This window comes from Muntiacus reevesi, chromosome 1, assembly GCF_963930625.1.
Source record: "Muntiacus reevesi chromosome 1, mMunRee1.1, whole genome shotgun sequence".
Classification (NCBI taxonomy): domain Eukaryota; kingdom Metazoa; phylum Chordata; class Mammalia; order Artiodactyla; family Cervidae; genus Muntiacus; species Muntiacus reevesi.
In genome coordinates, this window is record NC_089249.1 from 166,560,004 (window position 1) to 166,578,804 (window position 18,801).

At 46.5% G+C, this 18,801-nt stretch overlaps 1 protein-coding gene across 5 annotated transcripts in view; it reads left to right on the forward strand.

Annotated features, from left to right (window-relative positions):
• INPP5B (inositol polyphosphate-5-phosphatase B) overlaps window positions 1-18,120 on the forward strand; it is a 54,766-nt gene extending 36,646 nt beyond the window's left edge. For all 5 annotated transcript variants that reach the window (XM_065916098.1, XM_065916105.1, XM_065916091.1 and 2 more), the window contains 12 exons: window positions 283-470; window positions 2,111-2,222; window positions 4,637-4,746; window positions 5,629-5,764; window positions 7,460-7,570; window positions 8,481-8,643; window positions 10,580-10,815; window positions 13,552-13,665; window positions 15,078-15,162; window positions 15,529-15,656; window positions 16,937-17,048; window positions 17,286-18,120. In XM_065916098.1, the coding sequence (XP_065772170.1) occupies window positions 283-470; window positions 2,111-2,222; window positions 4,637-4,746; window positions 5,629-5,764; window positions 7,460-7,570; window positions 8,481-8,643; window positions 10,580-10,815; window positions 13,552-13,665; window positions 15,078-15,162; window positions 15,529-15,656; window positions 16,937-17,048; window positions 17,286-17,428 (1,638 nt within the window). In that variant the 3' untranslated portion in view covers window positions 17,429-18,120. The remainder of the gene's footprint in view (window positions 1-282; window positions 471-2,110; window positions 2,223-4,636; window positions 4,747-5,628; window positions 5,765-7,459; window positions 7,571-8,480; window positions 8,644-10,579; window positions 10,816-13,551; window positions 13,666-15,077; window positions 15,163-15,528; window positions 15,657-16,936; window positions 17,049-17,285) is intronic.
• The last annotated feature ends 681 nt before the right edge of the window (window positions 18,121-18,801 follow it).

Sequence of the window (18,801 nt, forward strand, 5' to 3'; positions counted from 1 at the left end):
CTCCTTTTAGGTTCTCCTTCAAGAGCTTAGCTTCCTGGGGGAAGGAGAGTGTGTGGCTTGCCTGTGATCTATTGCAGAATGGACTCGTCTTCACCGCTCGCCACTGGTCCTTCTGTCCTCTTGCATTTGTTTTCCCACCTGTAAATATGTAACCCTGCTTTACGCATGTCCCAGGATTGTGACACAGACCGCCTACAAGAGAACGGTTTTGAAAGCCCGCGGGTTTGCATGACTATCACAGTGCGGTTGGGAACCGTGCCTTTTCTGGGCTCCCTTCCGCAGGGTAACAAAGGGGGCGTGGCCGTCCGCTTCCAGTTCCACAACACGAGCATCTGCGTGGTCAACTCCCACCTGGCAGCGCACACGGAGGAGTACGAGAGGAGGAACCAGGACTACAGGGACATTTGCTCCCGCATGCAGTTCTGTCAGGCCGACCCGGGCCTGCCCCCGCTCACCATCAGCAAGCACGAGTGAGTCCGGCCCTCCGCCGCGGCAGCGTGCCGGCCGCACGGTCCCAGCCCGGGGCTCTCTGCTTCATTAGGGCGGGGACCGAGGGAGGCCTCCCACCACCTGAGCGGGAACTCTCGGCCAACGCTCGGTTATGCAGGGATTACACCTCTTGGAAATTTTTAGTTTCCCCACTTACCATCTGGCCAACCTCTCGAATTTTCGCAGACACCATTTGTTCCTGGAAAATGTGTAAGATGTTTTTTTTAACACAGTCCGCCTTGATGCAGCGTCATGAGAAAAGCCCTGCCAGAGCGGGCGTCTCGAGCGCAGGTTTTAGAAGTATGGCTCAGGGTTCTGCCTGCCTATTGTGTCCAGAAGCATGTGCGGTTGAGGATGGGGCTGCATTTCCCAGTCTTCACGTCGTCTTTTTCACCTCTCGATTCAACATTTTGGAGCCGTGGTTGCAGCTGCTTGGGGTGTCTTGTGCTGGTGTTTGTTCTCTTTATTTCATTTATCTCCAGTACTTGCTCTCTGTCTAAACTCAAGGCATATTGGAATTTCAGGCTTTACAGTAACACTTGAAACTTACGCCCCTTCTTCTTATAACAAGGAAGAAGCCACTGGGGCTGCGCTGCCTGCCAGGGAGTACACAGAGCCCAGCCTCTCGTCCGCCTGCTGCGTCCGTAGGACCATCTTGATTGGTGTGCTGGAAGCTGCCAGAATGGCTCTCCATCTCCAGGGGACCTGGCAGGGACTGGGTCTTCCATTCTGCTGACACGGCAGCATTCCAGTGTGTGAGGCTGCATGTCAGCTTGTCTGCATTTAGCTCGAGGACGCATTCATTTTGGTGTGTGTCTGCTGCCATGCGGCTGCTCTCATAAACCTGGCTCTTGGCTTCACACAGAGCAGTATTGGTCTTCACAGAATGTGCACTGTCACCTGGGAACATCCAGTGATCATGTTCCCGAAGCAGCAGGTGTAAGAAAACGCCTGTCACATTCTGCAGAGAGAGCCAGCCAGTAACACAGTGGGGGTTAAACCGAGACTCCACTGGACAGGTTGGGCTTTGTTTCGGAGGAACTCTGCTCCAGAAACAAAGGCTAAGAGCGTGCTTTGGGGGCTGGAGTGTGCATGGAGGCAGAGGCAGCATCGTGGCATCATCTGGCTTAGGGTTCCTGAGTGATTGACAGGACTCCCAATACTTGATCTTTTCTCCTCTTCCCAGGAGAGGTAAATTATTGTCTTGCTTTTAGATCTTGTTAGACTATCTTTCCAGCTGTGCTCAGTCGCTTCAGTTGTGTCCGACTCTTTGCGACCCCAGGGACTGTAGCCCGCCAGGCTCCTCTGTCCATGGGATTCTCCAGGCAAGAATGCTGGAGTGGGTTGCCATTTCCTCCTCCCTTTCCAGCTGTACGGGAATAAAATAGTCCAGGAGAACACAAGGCTGTTGACAGTGAACTTGGACCAAGATGATTGAGTAAGCGGCATGTTAGACACACCGTTTAATGGGATGGCAAGAGGAAAAGAGACCCTGCGCAGCCAGGTTGCTTCCCCATGCAGCTCCCGAGAGCCTGAGCCTCCGGGGCCTCTGTCAGAAGCACCCCGGATAGGGTGGGCGACGCCCCTCCTAACCCCTGTGCTCTCTGCTCTGTCCTCGCAGTGTGATCTTGTGGCTGGGGGACCTCAACTACAGGATAGAAGAGCCGGATGTGGAAAAAGTGAAAAAACTCATCGAAGAGAAGGCCTTTCAAACCCTGTATGCATATGACCAGGTACCAGCGGCCACCTGGGCCCTCTTCAGGCAGCTGTCGTTCCCCCTGCCCCCGCCCCACGGGAGGGCACAGAGAGCCTGGCTGGCCAGCTCCAGCCTCTTCTTCTTCATCTTGGGAGGGTTCCCTGAGGAGCTGGTGCCCATCATTCCTTCCTTTCCTCCATCTGTGTTCCCTCTCCCACAGCTGTCTGCCCCTGGTCCTTCCCTTGAGGTTTGTCTCTGCTGGAGGCGAGAGCTGTTCTCTTTCTCTCTGTCTCGTGTGTGCCCATTCATTCAGTCATTCAAGTTGGGGCCAAAAGGGAACCAACCTTCTCCTCAGGATGATATTAATCCTTGGCATATTTAAAATGATTTACTGATGTTTTGAATGGGTTACCCATGCCCCCTGCCCCTGCCCCTCGGCACACCTGTGCTGTGTACAGGACCACTCTTTTTCTGAAGGGCTGTCTTCACTTCTGCAAAGAATCTGTTCTGGCTCCTGCTAGCCTCTACCGTTGTTTGGTTTATCATACCTTTCTCAGAGCATTAGCTGTTTCTCTCTGACCTTTTTCAGGGTACTCCTCCCAAGAGATTCTGAAACTGTTCAAGCGGTCAGAGTTGTTTGGGTTGTCACAGTCCTTTTTCTTTCTAGCCTGTATCTCCCTTTTAATCATCTTCGTATTGCTGTCAGTCTAAATCTTTCTGTTATCTTTATTTTTCTCCCAGTGAGATCAATTAAGGGGAAAAAAATCCCAAGTCCGTTATGTCTTTCTTTATAGAATAATCTCTTTAGTGACCCATTTTTTTTCTCCCACTCCTTTCCTTGGTAAATTAGTCTGTTTGTTCCCCATTTCAGCATTATCCCTTGTCTCTGTTTTCTAGACTGCAGCATTCTCATTTCCCTGGGAGTTCAATACCATCTCTTCTTCCCTTCTTTTCTGGTCTCTCCTTAAGTAATAGTACCCAGTTTGTGTGTTTCCCTGCTTTCCAAATGGTTTCAAGATTTATGTTTACCCATTTTTTAAAATTTATTTTTTACTATTCTTCTTTTGGGTACGCTCTGTCTTTGTTGTGGCTTCTGGGCTCCAGGGCATGCAGGCTCAGTAGTTGCCACGTGAGTGCTTAGTTGCTCCAAGGTATGTAGGATCTTAGTTCCCCCAACCAGGGGTCAAAGCCAAGTCCCCTGTACTGGTAGGTAGATTCTCAGCCACCAGACCATCAAGGAAGTCCTCATGTTTACCCACTTAAGAGTCATCTTGGACTTCCCTGGTGGTCCAGGAGTTAAGACTCTGTGCTTCTGTTGTAGGGGCGTGGGTTCAATCTCTGGTCTGGGAAGTTCCGCATGCCATGCAGTGCATCCATAAAAAAGCAAAAAGGAAAGAATCATCTTACACTATTTTAATTTCCTGTTGCTTTTTCCTTAATATTTTTTTTTTTTTTAGAAATTCCTATTTGGGGGTTTGTCAACTGTTGTCCCCTGGATAGTTGAGCCTTTCACCAGAGTTAGAGCTTACAGTTCTTCACCAGGCCACACAGCACCAAGTTTGGTGCTCCAGGGAGGGGGCAGGAACAGCCGTGGTTTTTCTCTCTTGCTGAGAAGGAGCCCTTAGAATCAGTGCAGTGGCAAGGGAGGCCAGTTATTATCGTAATGTGTCAGGCCCTGTTCTAAGCTGACAGCTTATCTTTGCAACAATCCCTGTGAGGCAGATTCTATTATAAATCCAGAATTTACAGATGGGAAAACCAAAGCATAGAGCTCCCCCCAGTTCATATAACTGATTTGACAAACCTCTTTAAAGAATTGTTTTAGTTTAAACTTAATTCATAATGGTTTGGTTATAACTCTGCTATATATTTCTACATACTTGGAGGTATCCTTTCGCTTTTTGGATTGTATCTTTACAGACCTTTTTTTTTTTTTTGCAGTTTTACCCCTTTGTATATTGGAACAAACTGTGCTACACAGATGATGTGTTTGATACCTGGAAGAGAAACTATATCCATTGGTACCTAACCCTCCTAGGGGCATCTCAGTACGATGGAGCTTAGGCCCCTCAGATGTGGATACAGTTTTATAAGAGCCTTAAAAATTGTACAGCAGGCAGAAGAATAGTCAGCATGCTCCTCTTCCTGGGAGTTAATTAACTCAAGGTCTTACAGAATAACTTTCTTTCTGTTCTTTTTTTTTTTTTTTTGACATTCTGTGCAGCATGTGGGGTCTGAGTTCCCCAACCAGGTATCAAACCCATATCCCTTGCAGTGGAAGCATGGAGTCCTAACCAGTGGACTACCAGAGAATTCCCGCAGAATAGTTTTCTCATGGGCCTTTCCTTTGGGGTTAGGGTTTAGATTCCAGATTGATTTCCTTTCTTCTGCTAATTCAAGGTTTGACCTTTTATGCTGAGATTTTTTTTCTTTCTTCCATCCTTTGTGTAGCTGAGAGCTCAGGTGGCTGCGAAGGCTGTCTTCGAGGGCTTCAGTGAGGGCGAGCTCACGTTCCAGCCCACCTATAAGTATGATACTGGCTCCGATGACTGGGATACCAGGTAGGTCAGAGAAATAGAAACTCAGAAAGTTATGGAAGTACTTTCCCTCGTGGACCTACAGAAGAAGATAGGATTCCTGTCACTTCTTCCTCAGGTTAAACGTTTTCTCTCAGTATCTGTTCATTAAGCAGACGGCTTTCCTACACTTAAAAAAAAACCAAACGTATTTATTTGGCTGGTCTGGGTCTTCATTGCAGCATTCAGCGTCTCCGTTGTGACAGATGAGCTCTCTAGGTGTGGCTCGGGGCATAGTCGTCCTGCGAGGCATGTGCAGTCTGGTTCCCTGACCAGGGATCGAACCTGGGCGCCCCACATTGAGAGCCTGGAGCCTTAACCCCTGGGGACCCCCAGGAAAGTCCCCACAATATTTCTCGAGACTCGTTTCCCTTCCAGCTATGCTTAGTGTGCTCATTCCAACAGACTGAGCTTGTACTCAGTCATTACATGGTAGTTCATATTTTTATTAGGGCCTAGGGGATGCTCTTCAGTACTTATATTTTCTCATGTAATCTTCTCAACAGCCCATTGAAGTAGGTATGATTTATTATCCTCATTTTATAGACTGGGGAACAAAAGCCCCCCACCCCCAAATTCAAGATCCTCCCAAGCAGGCAAGTGTCGTAGCAGGATTTGAAGCCAAGCAGTAGGAATTCACAAGCTGTTTCAACCAGCATCTTTTGAGGCCCACAGAGTGCTTACCCTCAGATGGCTGTGACTCTGGCCTGATCCCCATGGGAAGGTGGAAGCAGAAATCATCCTGAACACCGTTTGGCTTTGAGTGCTCGCAGCTGTTTGGGGGTGACAGCCGCAGGATACACGCTACCCCAGGCATCAGGTGCCGCTGTGCCTCGGAGGGCTTTCAGCGTGGGCTTTGCGTTTCAGCGAGAAGTGTCGTGCTCCCGCCTGGTGTGACCGGGTCCTCTGGAAAGGGAAGAACATCACTCAGCTGAGCTACCAGAGCCACATGGCCCTGAAGACCAGCGACCACAAGCCTGTCAGCTCAGTGTTTGACATCGGGGTAGGTGGGCAGCTGGGTCCAATTGCCATCGTCCTCTAGGGAGTTGGTCCCCAGCTGAGACCACGTTTGTCTTTCTGGTCTCCTCCCACCTTGAGCGAGAGGAAGCTCCTTTTAAAAATGGTTTTAATTTAAATTTAATTCATGACTGTTTTGTAGACTTCTACTTTATGTCTCTACATACATGGAAGTTCCCCTTTGCTCTTTGGATTGTTTCTTTCCAGACCTTTTTCTAGGCACGTGTGTCAGTATTCTATATATAACACAGAGGAAGTTTCTCCCTTTTTGTAAAAGAGATATATCACACCCATGGTTCTGAGAACATCATTCCCGCCCACTGGCTATTTTTTAGGAGATCTTTTCATGTCGGTAAAGGTAGAGCTCCCTCCTCATTATTTTTACGGGCTGTAACATATTTTTCACAGTATGGATGAACCATGTTTGCACTGATCTTTTAAGTTGTTTCCAAAATGGTGCTATTATATACACTGCTACAGTGACCAGACCTCACATATATCTTTGTGTGTCAATGTGAACGTTTCTGTAGAATGAAATTCCTAGAGTTGAAATTAGTGGTTCAGAGAAAAATGTATTCTATATTTATTTGAACCTACAAAATTGTCCTCCCAGCATCCTTGCCATTTTACTCTTCTGCCAACCATGGATAAACTTCTTTTCCCACAGTCTGGCTAATACTGGATTTTAGCAATCTTTTAAATTTCTACCAATCTGGTGAGCCAAATGAGAAAGATAACTCCATTCTTTTAGATTATACTTCCCGGATTACTAGTGAAGCCGAACATCTTTTTTTTTTTTCCTGTTTCTTTTTTTTTTGGTTGAAGTATCATTGACTTACAGTAAATATCATTTTTTTTAAAAGACACCTTTTTATTTATGTATTCTCCACTTGTGTCTTCTTTTCAGTGACTTCTCTGTTTCTTTGTATATATATTATCAGTTCTCAAGGGTGCAGGCAGAGGTGCTTCAGCATCCACAAGGGTGTAGGTGGTTTGAAAAAAGCCTAATGAATATTATAACCAAGGTTTTATTTTTGGAAGATGACAAGAATTGTAATTCAAAATATAGAAGGGAAAGCCTGACAAAAGCCTCTTGGCTGATGGAGCACAGGTTTAAAAAGCCTGTGAAATGCTTTGACTCAAAGCCCTAGAGAAGCTCCTGCCTGCCGGCCTGTCAGCAGCAGCAAGCATAGCAGAGACAGGCAGGGGTGTCCCTCTGCTCTGGGCTTTAGGCCCTGCAGAACTTCCCACCCAGCTTTCACTCCCATGTCTTTTCTCTGCTAATCGGGAGGCAAAGAGGCTTTGCCTCTGGGGGACCCTTGTATGTCTATTGTTAATTGACTTCTTTGTTCATTAATTAAATCTGTTTAGTATTCACTTTCTGCGTTGCTATCAACTGCTATTTCCCAAGGCTGTGAATGTCCTCTAAAAGCAGCAGTCACCAGCCTTTTTGGCACCAGGGACTGGTTTCGTGAAAGACAGTTTTTCCATGGATAGGGAAGAGCGGGGGATGGTTTGGGGATGATTCAGACACATTACATTTACTGAGTACTTTATTTCTATTATTATTACATCAGCTCCACCTCAGACTATCAGGCATTAGATTCTAGAGACTGGGGACCCTCAAAAAGAGGAAGTGGGTAGACGCCAAGGCACTAAGTCTCTGCTGTTTCCCTTCCAGGTGAGGGTCATCAATGAAGAGCTGTATCGGAAAACTCTGGAGGAGATTGTTCGCTCCCTGGATAAGATGGAAAATGCCAATATCCCTTCCGTGTCCCTCTCCAGGCGAGAGGTAGAGAGGATGTGATAACACATCTGGCCCTTCTCTTCGCAGAACTAAATCTCACCTGCTAGGTCTCAGAATTCGAAGGGGCACCTGTCAGGCTCCTGGACTCTATAATCTTCCTTGATTGGCTGCTTCTAGAGAAAGTGAGGCTGATGCTGCCAGCTGACAGGAGAGGCGGTGTTGGTTTGGATTTGGTTCACCTCTTGATCTTTTAAACCAAAAGCCTGTAACCTTTTGTGGTTCCTATATTTCACCCATACATGGGCCCTCTGTGAGTTAAATAAGTCACAGAGGATCCAAAATGTGTTTCATTTGATCTTAGTGTAGCTGTGTGCATTCTTGCCCTGGGTTTGTCTTCCTCCTGATGCTTTGCTTTGAGATTGAGTCCAAATGTGGGGTACCTATGAGGTGATGAGAGGGAAGGCAATATGGAAAAGTAACAGGCATTGGGAGAAGTCAATTTAGGGCTAAAGATTTTTCAGAGAAGTGCTACAGCATAGATCATTCAGAATTGACAATACCAAAAGTCAATTAAATGAGGATTTATGGTGAGGGTATTTTTAATGCCCTAGATGTCCAGCTTCAGAGATGGAGGAGCTTCATTTTCACATTTGGGAGTGGAATGTGTGAAGGATATTTTTGATATGGTCTTTGGGTACAGAAGATTTAAACTTAGATTCTGGTAGGGAATTTTCTGTGTTTTTTGAGTTTAGGCTTTCTGAGTTAAACACTAACAACTGGTCTTTAGTAGTAGCAGCTGTGGTCTCCCAGGTAAATACTTAAAAGCAAAAGCATGATTTGAAAGAGATGGTCCTTCGTTTTCTTCCCAGGAAGGGCAAGGATTGCCCAGTTGGGATGGTCGGGCAGGTTGCTGAGGAGAGGGCACTGGTCTGACTGGCCGCTGGCTTGTCCCCAGTTCTGTTTTCAGAACGTGAAGTACATGCACCTGCAGGTGGAATCCTTTACCATTCGGAATGGACAGGTGCCGTGCCAGTTTGAGTTCATCAGCAAGCCTAACGAGGAGTCCTACTGTAAGCAGTGGCTGCGAGCCAGCCCCAGCCGAGGCTTCCTCTTGCCAGGTAAGGCCTCTGCCCCTGGCTTCCTGGTGGCTGCTTTGGGGAACACCCTACCCTGTCTTTGGCTCATTCTCCTAGAGTAAACTTTTTGTTTCTGAATGTTTTGCTGTTTGCTTGAAACTTTTTCAAAGCCCTGTGGATGTTCAGTTCAGTTCAGTTGCTCAGTCGTATCCGACTCGTTGCGACCCCATGGGCTGCAGAAAACCAGGCCTCCCTGTCTATCACCAACTCCTGGAGTTTATTCAGTCTCATGTCTGTTGAGTCCGTGATGCCATCCAACCAACTCATCCTCTGTCATCCCCTTCTCCTCCTGCCTTCAGTCTTTCCCAACATCAGGGTCTTTTCCAATGAGTCTTCACATTAGGTGGCCAGAGTATTGGAGTTTCAGCTTTAACATCAGTCCTTCCAATGAATATTCAGGACTGATCTCTTTTAGGATGGACTGGTTGGATCTCTTTGCTGTCCAAGGGACTCTCAAGATGGAGATCCATCCGTAGATAAAATGTAAAATAGTAAAGGGCGTGAGTTCAATGTCAAAAGCATTCTCAGTCATGTGGATGTTCTGTAATTTCACACAGAGAAAACACAAGAGTTCTGTGAAGCAGGTGCGGCTGTAACAAGAACCCTTTCACTTTCTGTCTCACTATAATCAACTCCCAATTGTCTGCTCTTGTGGCGAAGATAATAGGATGGTCATCCAGAAATTATTGCTGGCCCGACCACCCATATCACTCTCCTAGCTTCTCCTTGGCGCTGTGTTGTGCTATGAGGCAAAGGGGTTAGCCTGTTTTGTGGTCAGTTGACGTGTCATATACAGAAGTGAGAGCTGGACTGTAAAGTCTGAGCGCTGAAGAATTGATGCTTTCAAATTGTGTTGCTGGAGAAGACTCTTGAGAGTCCTTTGGACAGTGAGGAGATCAAAACAGTCAATCCTAAAGGAAATCAATTCTTGGATATTCATTGGAAGGACTGATGCTGAAGCTGAAGCTCCAGTACTTTGGCCACCTGATGTGAAGAGCTGATTCCTTGGAAAAGACCCTGATGATAGGAAAGATTGAAAGCAAAAGAAGGAGATGGCAGAGGATGAGATGGTTAGATAGCATCACCAACTCAAAGGACATGAATTTGAGCAAACTCTGGGAGATAGTGGAGGACAGAGGAGCCTGGTGTGCTGCAGTCCGCGGGGTCGCCAAGAGTCAGACACGATTTAGTGACTGAACAAAAGCAAGTGGATAGTTCACAGTCTAATAACATGTTATATTTTCTGCTAGATCCACACCTTCTTATTAGTTGTTTCTAGCTTGAGCATGAAGTGAAGTGAAATTGCTCAGTCGTGTCCGACTCTTTTCAACCCTATGGACTGTAGCCTGCCAGGCTCCTCTGTCCATGGGATTCTCCAGGCAAGAATACTGGACTGGGTTGCCATTTCCTCTCCAGAGGATCCTCCCAACCCAGGAATTGAACCCTGGTCTCTCACATTGTAGGCAGACGCTTTATCGTCTGAGCCACCAGGAAGTAGAACCTAGCTTGAGCAGTGCTACCTAGAATGTGAATTTAATAGCAGTTACCTATTCATGTTTTTGTTTACTGTTTTCAATTCCCCTTTGGACCATAAACTCCTTGTTCACATGTCTGTTGAGTATGTGCACGTGTGCACGCTCAGTCTCTTCAGTCGTGTCCAACTCTTTGTGACGCAATGGACTGTAGCCTGCCAGGATTTTCTGTCCGTGAGTTTCTCCAGGCAAGATACTGGAGTGGGTCGCCAAGCCCTCCAGAGGAGTCTCTTGAGTCCTGAGCATGTAATTCTTGCTAGTTGGCTGATACCTCTTATTTTCTTCCCCTAACTCTGTATGTCCGACCCTCTGCTAGCCCGTCTTCTCTCCCCCTTTCCTCTTGGCCTCCCGCCAACTGGTATTTCTTTTTACATTTTTTTTTTCAGATTCTGCCGTTGAGATTGAATTAGAGCTATTTGTAAATAAGACCACAGCTACAAAGCTCAACTCGGGTGAAGACAAAATCGAGGACATTCTGGTTTTGCACTTGGACAGGGGAAAGGATTACTTCTTATCTGTGTCTGGGAACTACATGCCAAGCTGCTTCGGATCGCCCATTCACACGTTGTGCTACATGAAGGAGCCAATTTTGGACTTGCCGCTAGAAACCATTAGAGAGCTGGTGAGTTGCTTGCCACAAGAAAACATCTAGAAGGAGGTAGCAGCCAAGCCAGTCAAATGAGAGGTTCTCATGCCTACCCTCCCAGGGACCTGAGGATTCTCTAGCCTCCATAGAGTTTGCCTATGCTGTCAGATATGTACTGCTGTTTATCAGACATCCTGACATTTTTTTGTGGTTTGAAACAACAGCAAGTTATTGCTTCTCATGTGAGTTTCCAGTGTGGCTTTTTCTGATCTCACTCAGGCTCATTTTTGTGGTCCATGGTAGCTGTGCTGGCCAGAGGGTTCAAGGAGACCTCCCTCTCTTTTTTTCTTTCTTTTTAAAAGGCTTTCTATTTGTTTATTTTGTTTTGGCTGTTCTGGGTCTTGCTTGCTGCATGGGCTTTTCTCTAGGTGTGAGCGGGGCCCGCTCTCTAGCTGCGGTGCTCGGGCTCTAGGGCGTGTGGGCTTCAGTAGTTGCAGCACGTAGGCTCTGTGATCGTCATTTTCAGGCTCAGGAGTTGTGGTTCCCAGGCTCCAGGTCCCGTTGTGGCGCATGGGCTCCGTGGCTCCACGGCATGTAGGATCCTCCTGGACCAGGGATGGAAGCTGTGTCTCCTGCATCGGCAGGTGGATTCTTTACCCCTGAGCCACCGGGGAAGCCCCTCCCTTACTTTCTTGGTGTTGGCTGCTCACTGGCCCTCTCCCTCACTATGGGCTCTTGTCATTCAGTAGGTTGGCCTGAGCTTCCCTCAGTAGTGGCAAGAGTTTGAGCGCAGAAGCGGTAAGGCCCCCAGTGGCCCAGGCTCTGAAACTCACATGGTACCACTTCTGCCACATTTTATTGATCAGAACAAGTTGTGAGATCAGCCCAGATTCTAGGGACGGGGAAAGACTACCTCTTGATGGGAAAACTGTGAAATGTTTTGCTGTGTTTTTCGATTCTTCATAATAATTATTAAATTCAGCCACAGATACCAAGATAATGCATGTCCCTGCTCCATGATAGTTATTTCCTTTCCTGTTTTATTCATCACTTTTTGTTTTGTTTTGTTTATTTTGTTGGCTGCACTGTGTAGTCTGTGGGACCCTAGTTCCCCAACCAGGGACTGGACCTGGGCCCTCGACATTGAGAGCTCAGAGTCCCAGCCACTGGACCACCAGGGAATAATTCCCTGTTTTAATCATCACTTGGTTTATTATCCTAAAATAATTTTCTGAGAGCTAAAAAGATTCATATGCAGACTTACAGATATTGAACACAAACTTAGGGTTACCAAAGGGGAAATGTGGAGAGAGAGAAATCAAGAGCTTGGGATTAACATATACATGCTGCTGCTGCTAAGTCACTTCAGTTGTGTCCGACTCTGTGTGACCTCATAGATGTCAGCCCACCAGGCTCCCCCGTCTCCAGGATTCTCCAGGCAAGAACACTGGAGTGGGTTGCCATTTCCTTCTCCAATGAGTGAAAGTGAAAAGTGAAAGTGAAGTCGCTTAGTCGTGTCCGACTCTTAGCGACCGGATAGACTGCAGCCTACCAGGCTCCTCCATCTACGGGATTTTCCAGGCAAGAGTAACATACACATACTTCTATATATAAGATAGATAACCAACAAGGACCTACTATATAGCACAGGGAAGTCTGCTCAATATTCTGTGATAACCTGTATGAGAAAAGAACCTGAAAAAGAATATATATATATGTATAACTGAATCATTTTGCTATATACCGAAAACAAACACAAAATTGTAAATCAGCTATCAGTTCAGTTTAGTCACTCAGTCGTGTCTAACTCTTTGCAATCCCATGGACTGCAGCATGCCAGGCTTCCCTGTCCATCACCAACTCCCGGAGCTTGCTCAAACTCATGTCCATCAAGTTGGTGATGCGATTCAACCATCTTGTCCTCTGTCGTCCCCTTCTCCTGCCTTCAATCTTTCCCAGCATCAGGGTCTTTTCTAATGAGTCAGTTCTTTGCATCAGGTGGCCAAAGTATTGGAACTTCAGCTTTAGCATCAGTCCTTCCAATGAATGTTCAGTGTTGATTTCCTTTAGGATGGACTGGTTGGATCTCCTTGCAGTCCAAGGAACTTTCAAGAGTTTTCTCCAACACCACAGTTCAAAAGCATCCATTCTTTGGTACTCATCTTAATCAACTATAGTCCAATAAAATTAAAAAATAAATAAAAAGTTCCTATGGAAATAATTCTAATACAGGGGCGCTAGTTTGGAACAGATTTTTGGCAATAGGTATGCTTTTCTTTTTCCTCCATTTCATTTTTTAATTTAGGGACTCCGGAACTCTATTCTCTCCATTTTATAGATGAAAACGGAGGTCTAATAAGGGGAGTGATTTTTGTCACGGGTCTGTGTGGTGAGTTAACCCTGGACCTCAGCCTTGCTTTTGGGTTTTGGGATTCCCAAGTCTGTGCTCTTTTTTTCACCAGACTACACCATCTTTCTGGTTCTGACAGTGAAAGTGCTACAGGCAGGATGTTTGTTTCTAAGAAGCTACATATTTCACCTGATTCATTGAAACTGCTTGCCATAAGCCACTCCCATTTCTCAAGAGTCACTTTTCATACCTTGATCATGCCACCTGATTTCATTTTTGCCTGATGAGCATTTGCTTAGGGACATCAAAACAATTCCCTTCTTCCACGGGTTTACTGTCCCTATATCCTGCCTTCTCCTGAAGCCAGCCTGGTGGAAGCTCCATTGGTGGACCTTCTGATCATGGTTTTTATTTCTATTCAGACTCTGATGCAACTCCAGACTGAAGATAATGGGAGCCAATTGGAGAAACCCATGGACATCCCCAAGGAGCTCTGGATATTGGTTGATTACCTGTACCGAAATGCCATCCAGCAGGTAGGTGGTGCTGAGGTAGTCACACCTGACAGAGGCCATGCTGCCTTGAGAAAGAGCATCAGCCCCGAGAACTCTGGGCAGAAAACACTTTTCCCCTGCAGAACCTGTGGAACGCTGCTCTTCCACTGGGGAGTGAAGGTTGACAGGTTCACGCGCCACACCCCCATGGGGCCCCGCTATGACATACAGCACCCAATTCTTCCTAGGGGAAGCAGCCTCACCTGGGAGGGCCTTCCCAGCAGAGCATACTCCCTCCCCGGGCCTCTGGGGTCCCCCAGGTAGAAAGGCATCTGGAACCTTCTCAGAACATCAGCCTGCTCTCCTTTGTGGGAACTCGCGACGGCTTCTAGGATGGGAGGGGCTCACTTGTTGACAAGCCAGACGGGCAGGGGGACCCGTGGAACCCTCAGGCCATGAGTCAGGAAGCCTGATTTCTAGAGTGGGTTGGGCAAGCCTCCTGCCATCAGATTGGTCGGTTTCACTGGCTGGTTTTTCTGGGGCCCAGGGAGACCCATGGAAGCTCTGATCTGCTGCAGCTCTGCCACTTCAGGGCGGTGTACGTTCTTAGCATCCTCTCTGTCTGCTTTCCCCTCAGACTTATTGAGCATACAGTGTCCCAGACTCTGTTCTAAGTGTTTTTCAGCACCACCTCATTTAGTTCTCACAGTAGTTCTCAAATGAGGGAACAGATGCTCAGAAATGTGAAATAATTTGACCAGGGTCCCAGAGCTGACAGATGGGCAGGATCGGGATTTGAACCCAGGGAATCTATAGAAGTCACCTTCTTAAGGACTGTGCTAGTCTACCTTCTCTTTAGAGCTCCTTTCAGGTGTAACTTTTGAGCAATACATATAATATTATTACTGTTCACAGTTATTGGGCATTGAGTCATTTTGTAAAACAAATTAATATAAGGGATCCTAAGGCTCATGGAAATACCTTTATTGCCATAATCTCATTTTCTCAAAGCACTGAGGAACCTTTTTAACTTTCTCCATCTTATAAATGATATATCTTCTTCAGTTTTGTTTTGTTTTTTTCCTCTTTCTGGTTAATCCCTCTTAACACTGCAGGAACCATAGCTACTTTAAAGTTTTCCCTTCGGTCAGATCACCAGGGATTGAACTTGCACCCCCTGCAATGGAATCATGGCATCCTAATCACTGGACTCCAGGGAATTCTCTCATATAGATATATTGTCGTGCTTAAGACCTGTTATGGGAGCATGACTGGGAAGGCCTGAGAGATGAATTAGCCACATCAACCTATATCACATTGTCTACTAGGGTGATTCAAAAGTCTCAACGTGCTCTCTCTTTCTGTACCCTGCTGGTGATTATGTTTCTATGTCAGGAAATCATTGCTGCCTTTCTGAGAATAGAATTATTTTGTGACTGTCTTCCCTTTTTCAGGAAGATCTGTTTCAGCAGCCAGGCCTGAGGTCGGAATTTGATCATATCAGGGACTGTTTAGATACTGGGACGATTGATAACCTCTGTATCCTTTCAGATGTTCCTGTGCCTGTGTGTATATGTGTGTGTGCATATGAGTAAGAGAAGTGAGCAAAAGGAAGGGGTGATATTTTAAGGCTCAAAATCAGACATTGTGACCTCAGCTGGCATGTTTTTATTTAAAGTTTGCATAGAGAAGACTTTACAACCTTAAGCAACCAATATGTCAGGAATTTAGGAGAGCCCAGCTAAGCTAACAGTTTGGCCCCTTCATGATGTCAGTCCGGCATCTGAGCGCTGAGCAGAGAGCCTGGCTGGGCATGCAGCACTCTGGCACGTGCTGGCTCCCGGGCCTTTTCCTAATGGTGACCATGGCAGCAGCGTCATCTGTTCCTTAACGATGGGCCCAAAGCTGCTAGCAATCATTCCGTGGCCGAAGCCCTGCTGCTTTTCCTGGAGAGCCTGCCAGAGCCTGTCATCTGTTACAGCGCCTACCGCAACTGCTTGGAGTGTTCCGGCAACCTCACAGCAAGTAAACAGGTGAGGGCAAGCGTGGAGCATCGCCGTGTTCATGTTGTAACCCTGGGTCTCATGGGGCCTACAGGAACAAAGTGGCTACCATCCCCCAAATGCAATGTCTTAGAAACTCAACTCCAAGTCTTCCCAAACCCATTCTTCCTCTCATGTCCCTTCTCCTCTTAATGGCATCACCATAATTCCACTGACTCAGCCCAGAAAACAGTCATTTCTTTCTCCTCCTCTTCTCACCTTCCACATGTACGATCCCCTTACTCCGTCACTCTTCTTCTTTCTTCCATTCTAGCTCCACTTTCCTTGGTTCAGAACCCTGCATTCATGCTCTGCTTCTACTAATTGGTTTTGTGTACTGCCGTTAGATTTGGTGTTCAAAAGTTCTCATCAGGTCCATGTTCATCAGAAAGGCTCTCCATTGCCAAATAAGGATTTTCTTAAACCAGTATTTGGGACTTTTTATGATCTCACCTAGTCGTACACATAAGTAACCTGCCAGAGCAGAATAATCTAGAAAATATGCCAACAATACAGGTTCCTGAGCCTTACTCCACCTCCTCTGAATCAGAATCTCTTTTGAAATATATATATATATATATATATATTTTTTTTATCCTCCCCCAGCCCCGGCTCTTTTGAAATATATTTTGTGCAATAAACTGCTTCGCCACCAATTCTGAAATGCAGGCAACCAGAGTACTTTTTGAATTCTAACCTGATCAACCAGGCTTCAGTTCAGTTCAGTTGCTCAGTCGTGTCCGACTCTTTGCGACCCCATGAATCACAGCACGCCATGCCTCCCTGTCCATCACAAACTCCCGAAGTTTTCTCAAACTCATGTCCATTGAGTTGGTGATGCCATCCAGCCATCTCATCTTCTGTCGTCCTCTTATCCTCCTGCCCCCTTAGGGCCTTTTCAAACAGTAGTGCTCTTAACAAAACTGACTTCTCACAATGGGTTCTCTCTTTTTGTCTCACTGTCTTGCCTTTTTCTACACTTTCTTTTGCCCTAAATGCTTTAGTCCCTACCTCTACAAGTCCAGTCTTCACTTAAATTCAAGACTCAACTGAGATGTTTCTGACTTTTGAGAACATGCAGTTAGAAATTTGACCTCTAAAATCATGTAGCACTTGATCTTCTTTTGGCACCTGTGATGAGTGATCAGGGTTTTCTACACACAGTCTTTCTCATGTACCTGGATCGTGTATACTCAATTCCTGGAATATAACAGGCGCTGGAGAAATGATTGAATGAACAAAAAGACAAATATCAATTCTCCCTCTCTCAGGTCATTACTACCCTTCCTGCGTGTCACAGAAATGTCTTCACCTATTTGATGGCGTTTTTGCAAGAATTGCTGAAAAATTCAGCAAAAAATCATTTGGATGATAATATTCTAGGTAAGCCAAGGATGTGTGGAAAGCACTCTGCAAACTGACTCATTACAAGAAGTGTGGTTGAGGAAGGTCCCAAGTCCACTGCAGTGGAACTAAAACCTCAAGCTCTGGGCAAAGTTTACCCTCAGATAGTTATTTTAAAGCAGAAACTATTGCTATGGGGGCACCCCTCCCCACTCTTTAGAACATGAGAATATGTAGTACTTCTGCTGAATTCTGTGTTTTCTGTTTTTCATGCAGCCAGCATATTTGGTAGCCTGCTGCTTCGAAACCCAGCTGGTCACCAAAAGCTTGAAATGGCAGAAAAGAAGAAGGCTCAAGAATTTGTTCACCAGTTCCTCACTCACCCCGAGCCTCTCTCTCTCCTCTCCTACTCTGCCTGAGGCAGCCAGTTACCAGCCCCACCTGTTTCAGCTCCAGAGCTGCCCTAAGAGGATATGAGCCCAGAGGGAAGCCTGAGTGGCAGCTGCCTGTTTCCTGAGCCCAGACCGCCCTCTCCACCATGACCATCACACTCAGTGCTGCTGCGAGCTGTGAAGACATTGAGGGGAAATCCACCACAATAAAACTGACATGCAGCGTTCAACTTTAGTTTTTTAACAGATTTTTTTTTTTTTAATGTTTAAACAGCCATACTCCTTGTACTCAACCTGCTTCCGAGGCATACAGTGCCTTCCCTGTAGCTTGGGCCGAGCTCCCCACGATCAGATATTTGAACAAACTTTGGAGTCCTGAAGGATGAGTGAGGATGCAGACACAAAGAATGTAAATGGAAGCTGCTGGATAAACAGGCCACACAACCTCTCCAGGTGCTTTCAGCGCTCTGTCCAAGGACATGGGTGTACACATATGTAAACCCTGCCCCGCTTCCCACTCATAAATATGGCTCAACAACTCTGGAACTGGCCACTCAGCCTCCAATGGCAGTACAGTGGCTTGAAAATGAAAATGCTGAAGAAACTGGTGTTCTGGTGAAACAAGTGGAGTTTACCAGACCAACAAATCCTCCCAACTGTATATAATGCATTCCCTCTATGTGTAATATATTTTAATGATAAATATATTTTTAACAGTGGTTGCTTGTTTTTCTCTTTTGAGATGGCAGGTCTCAGCAGCTGGACATTTGTGGCTTAAGCACGGGGGACAGCTGGTCAGGGGCCAGAGAGATATTTGCCTGGCAGTCTGGTGATAACCACTATTTACATTTTTCAAGGAAGAGCTAGTACAGGCATGGCCCCAACCCCTTGACCCCTGACCTGATTTCTGAGGGTTGCCCCACTCTGAATATTCTAAGAGAAGTAGCTTATAGGGAAGACGGTTGTAGCTGATAAGACGTTCTGACAGCTAGATCTAAGAGGAATTTACAAGACTGGAGCAGAATGAAAGCACGTTCAAAATCGTTTCTTGGAACAGCACCACTCCTTGGCAGTGTAGTGACTTAGATACGGGCAGGTTCTTTGACAATGTGAACGGTTAAAGAAAGGGAATGGCCAGTAGGTGGCGTTGCCTGGCCCGGGTGCGTGTCCGGAGGAAGCCGGCAGTCCTCTGGAGTGGAAGAACTTGGGAGACACGGCCTGGGCAGGCGAGTGAGGAGGGAGAGCCTGTGAGAAGGGAAAGGGGTGGCGGCGCCCTCTGGCCAGGCTTCGAATACCCCCAACTTCTGCCGTTTGGGTCCAGTCTTCCTTTCTGGAGCCCTCCTGGCCTACTTTTTTTGGGTGAGGAGGGGAAGCTGGAGCTACAGGAGAAACGCGGGAAT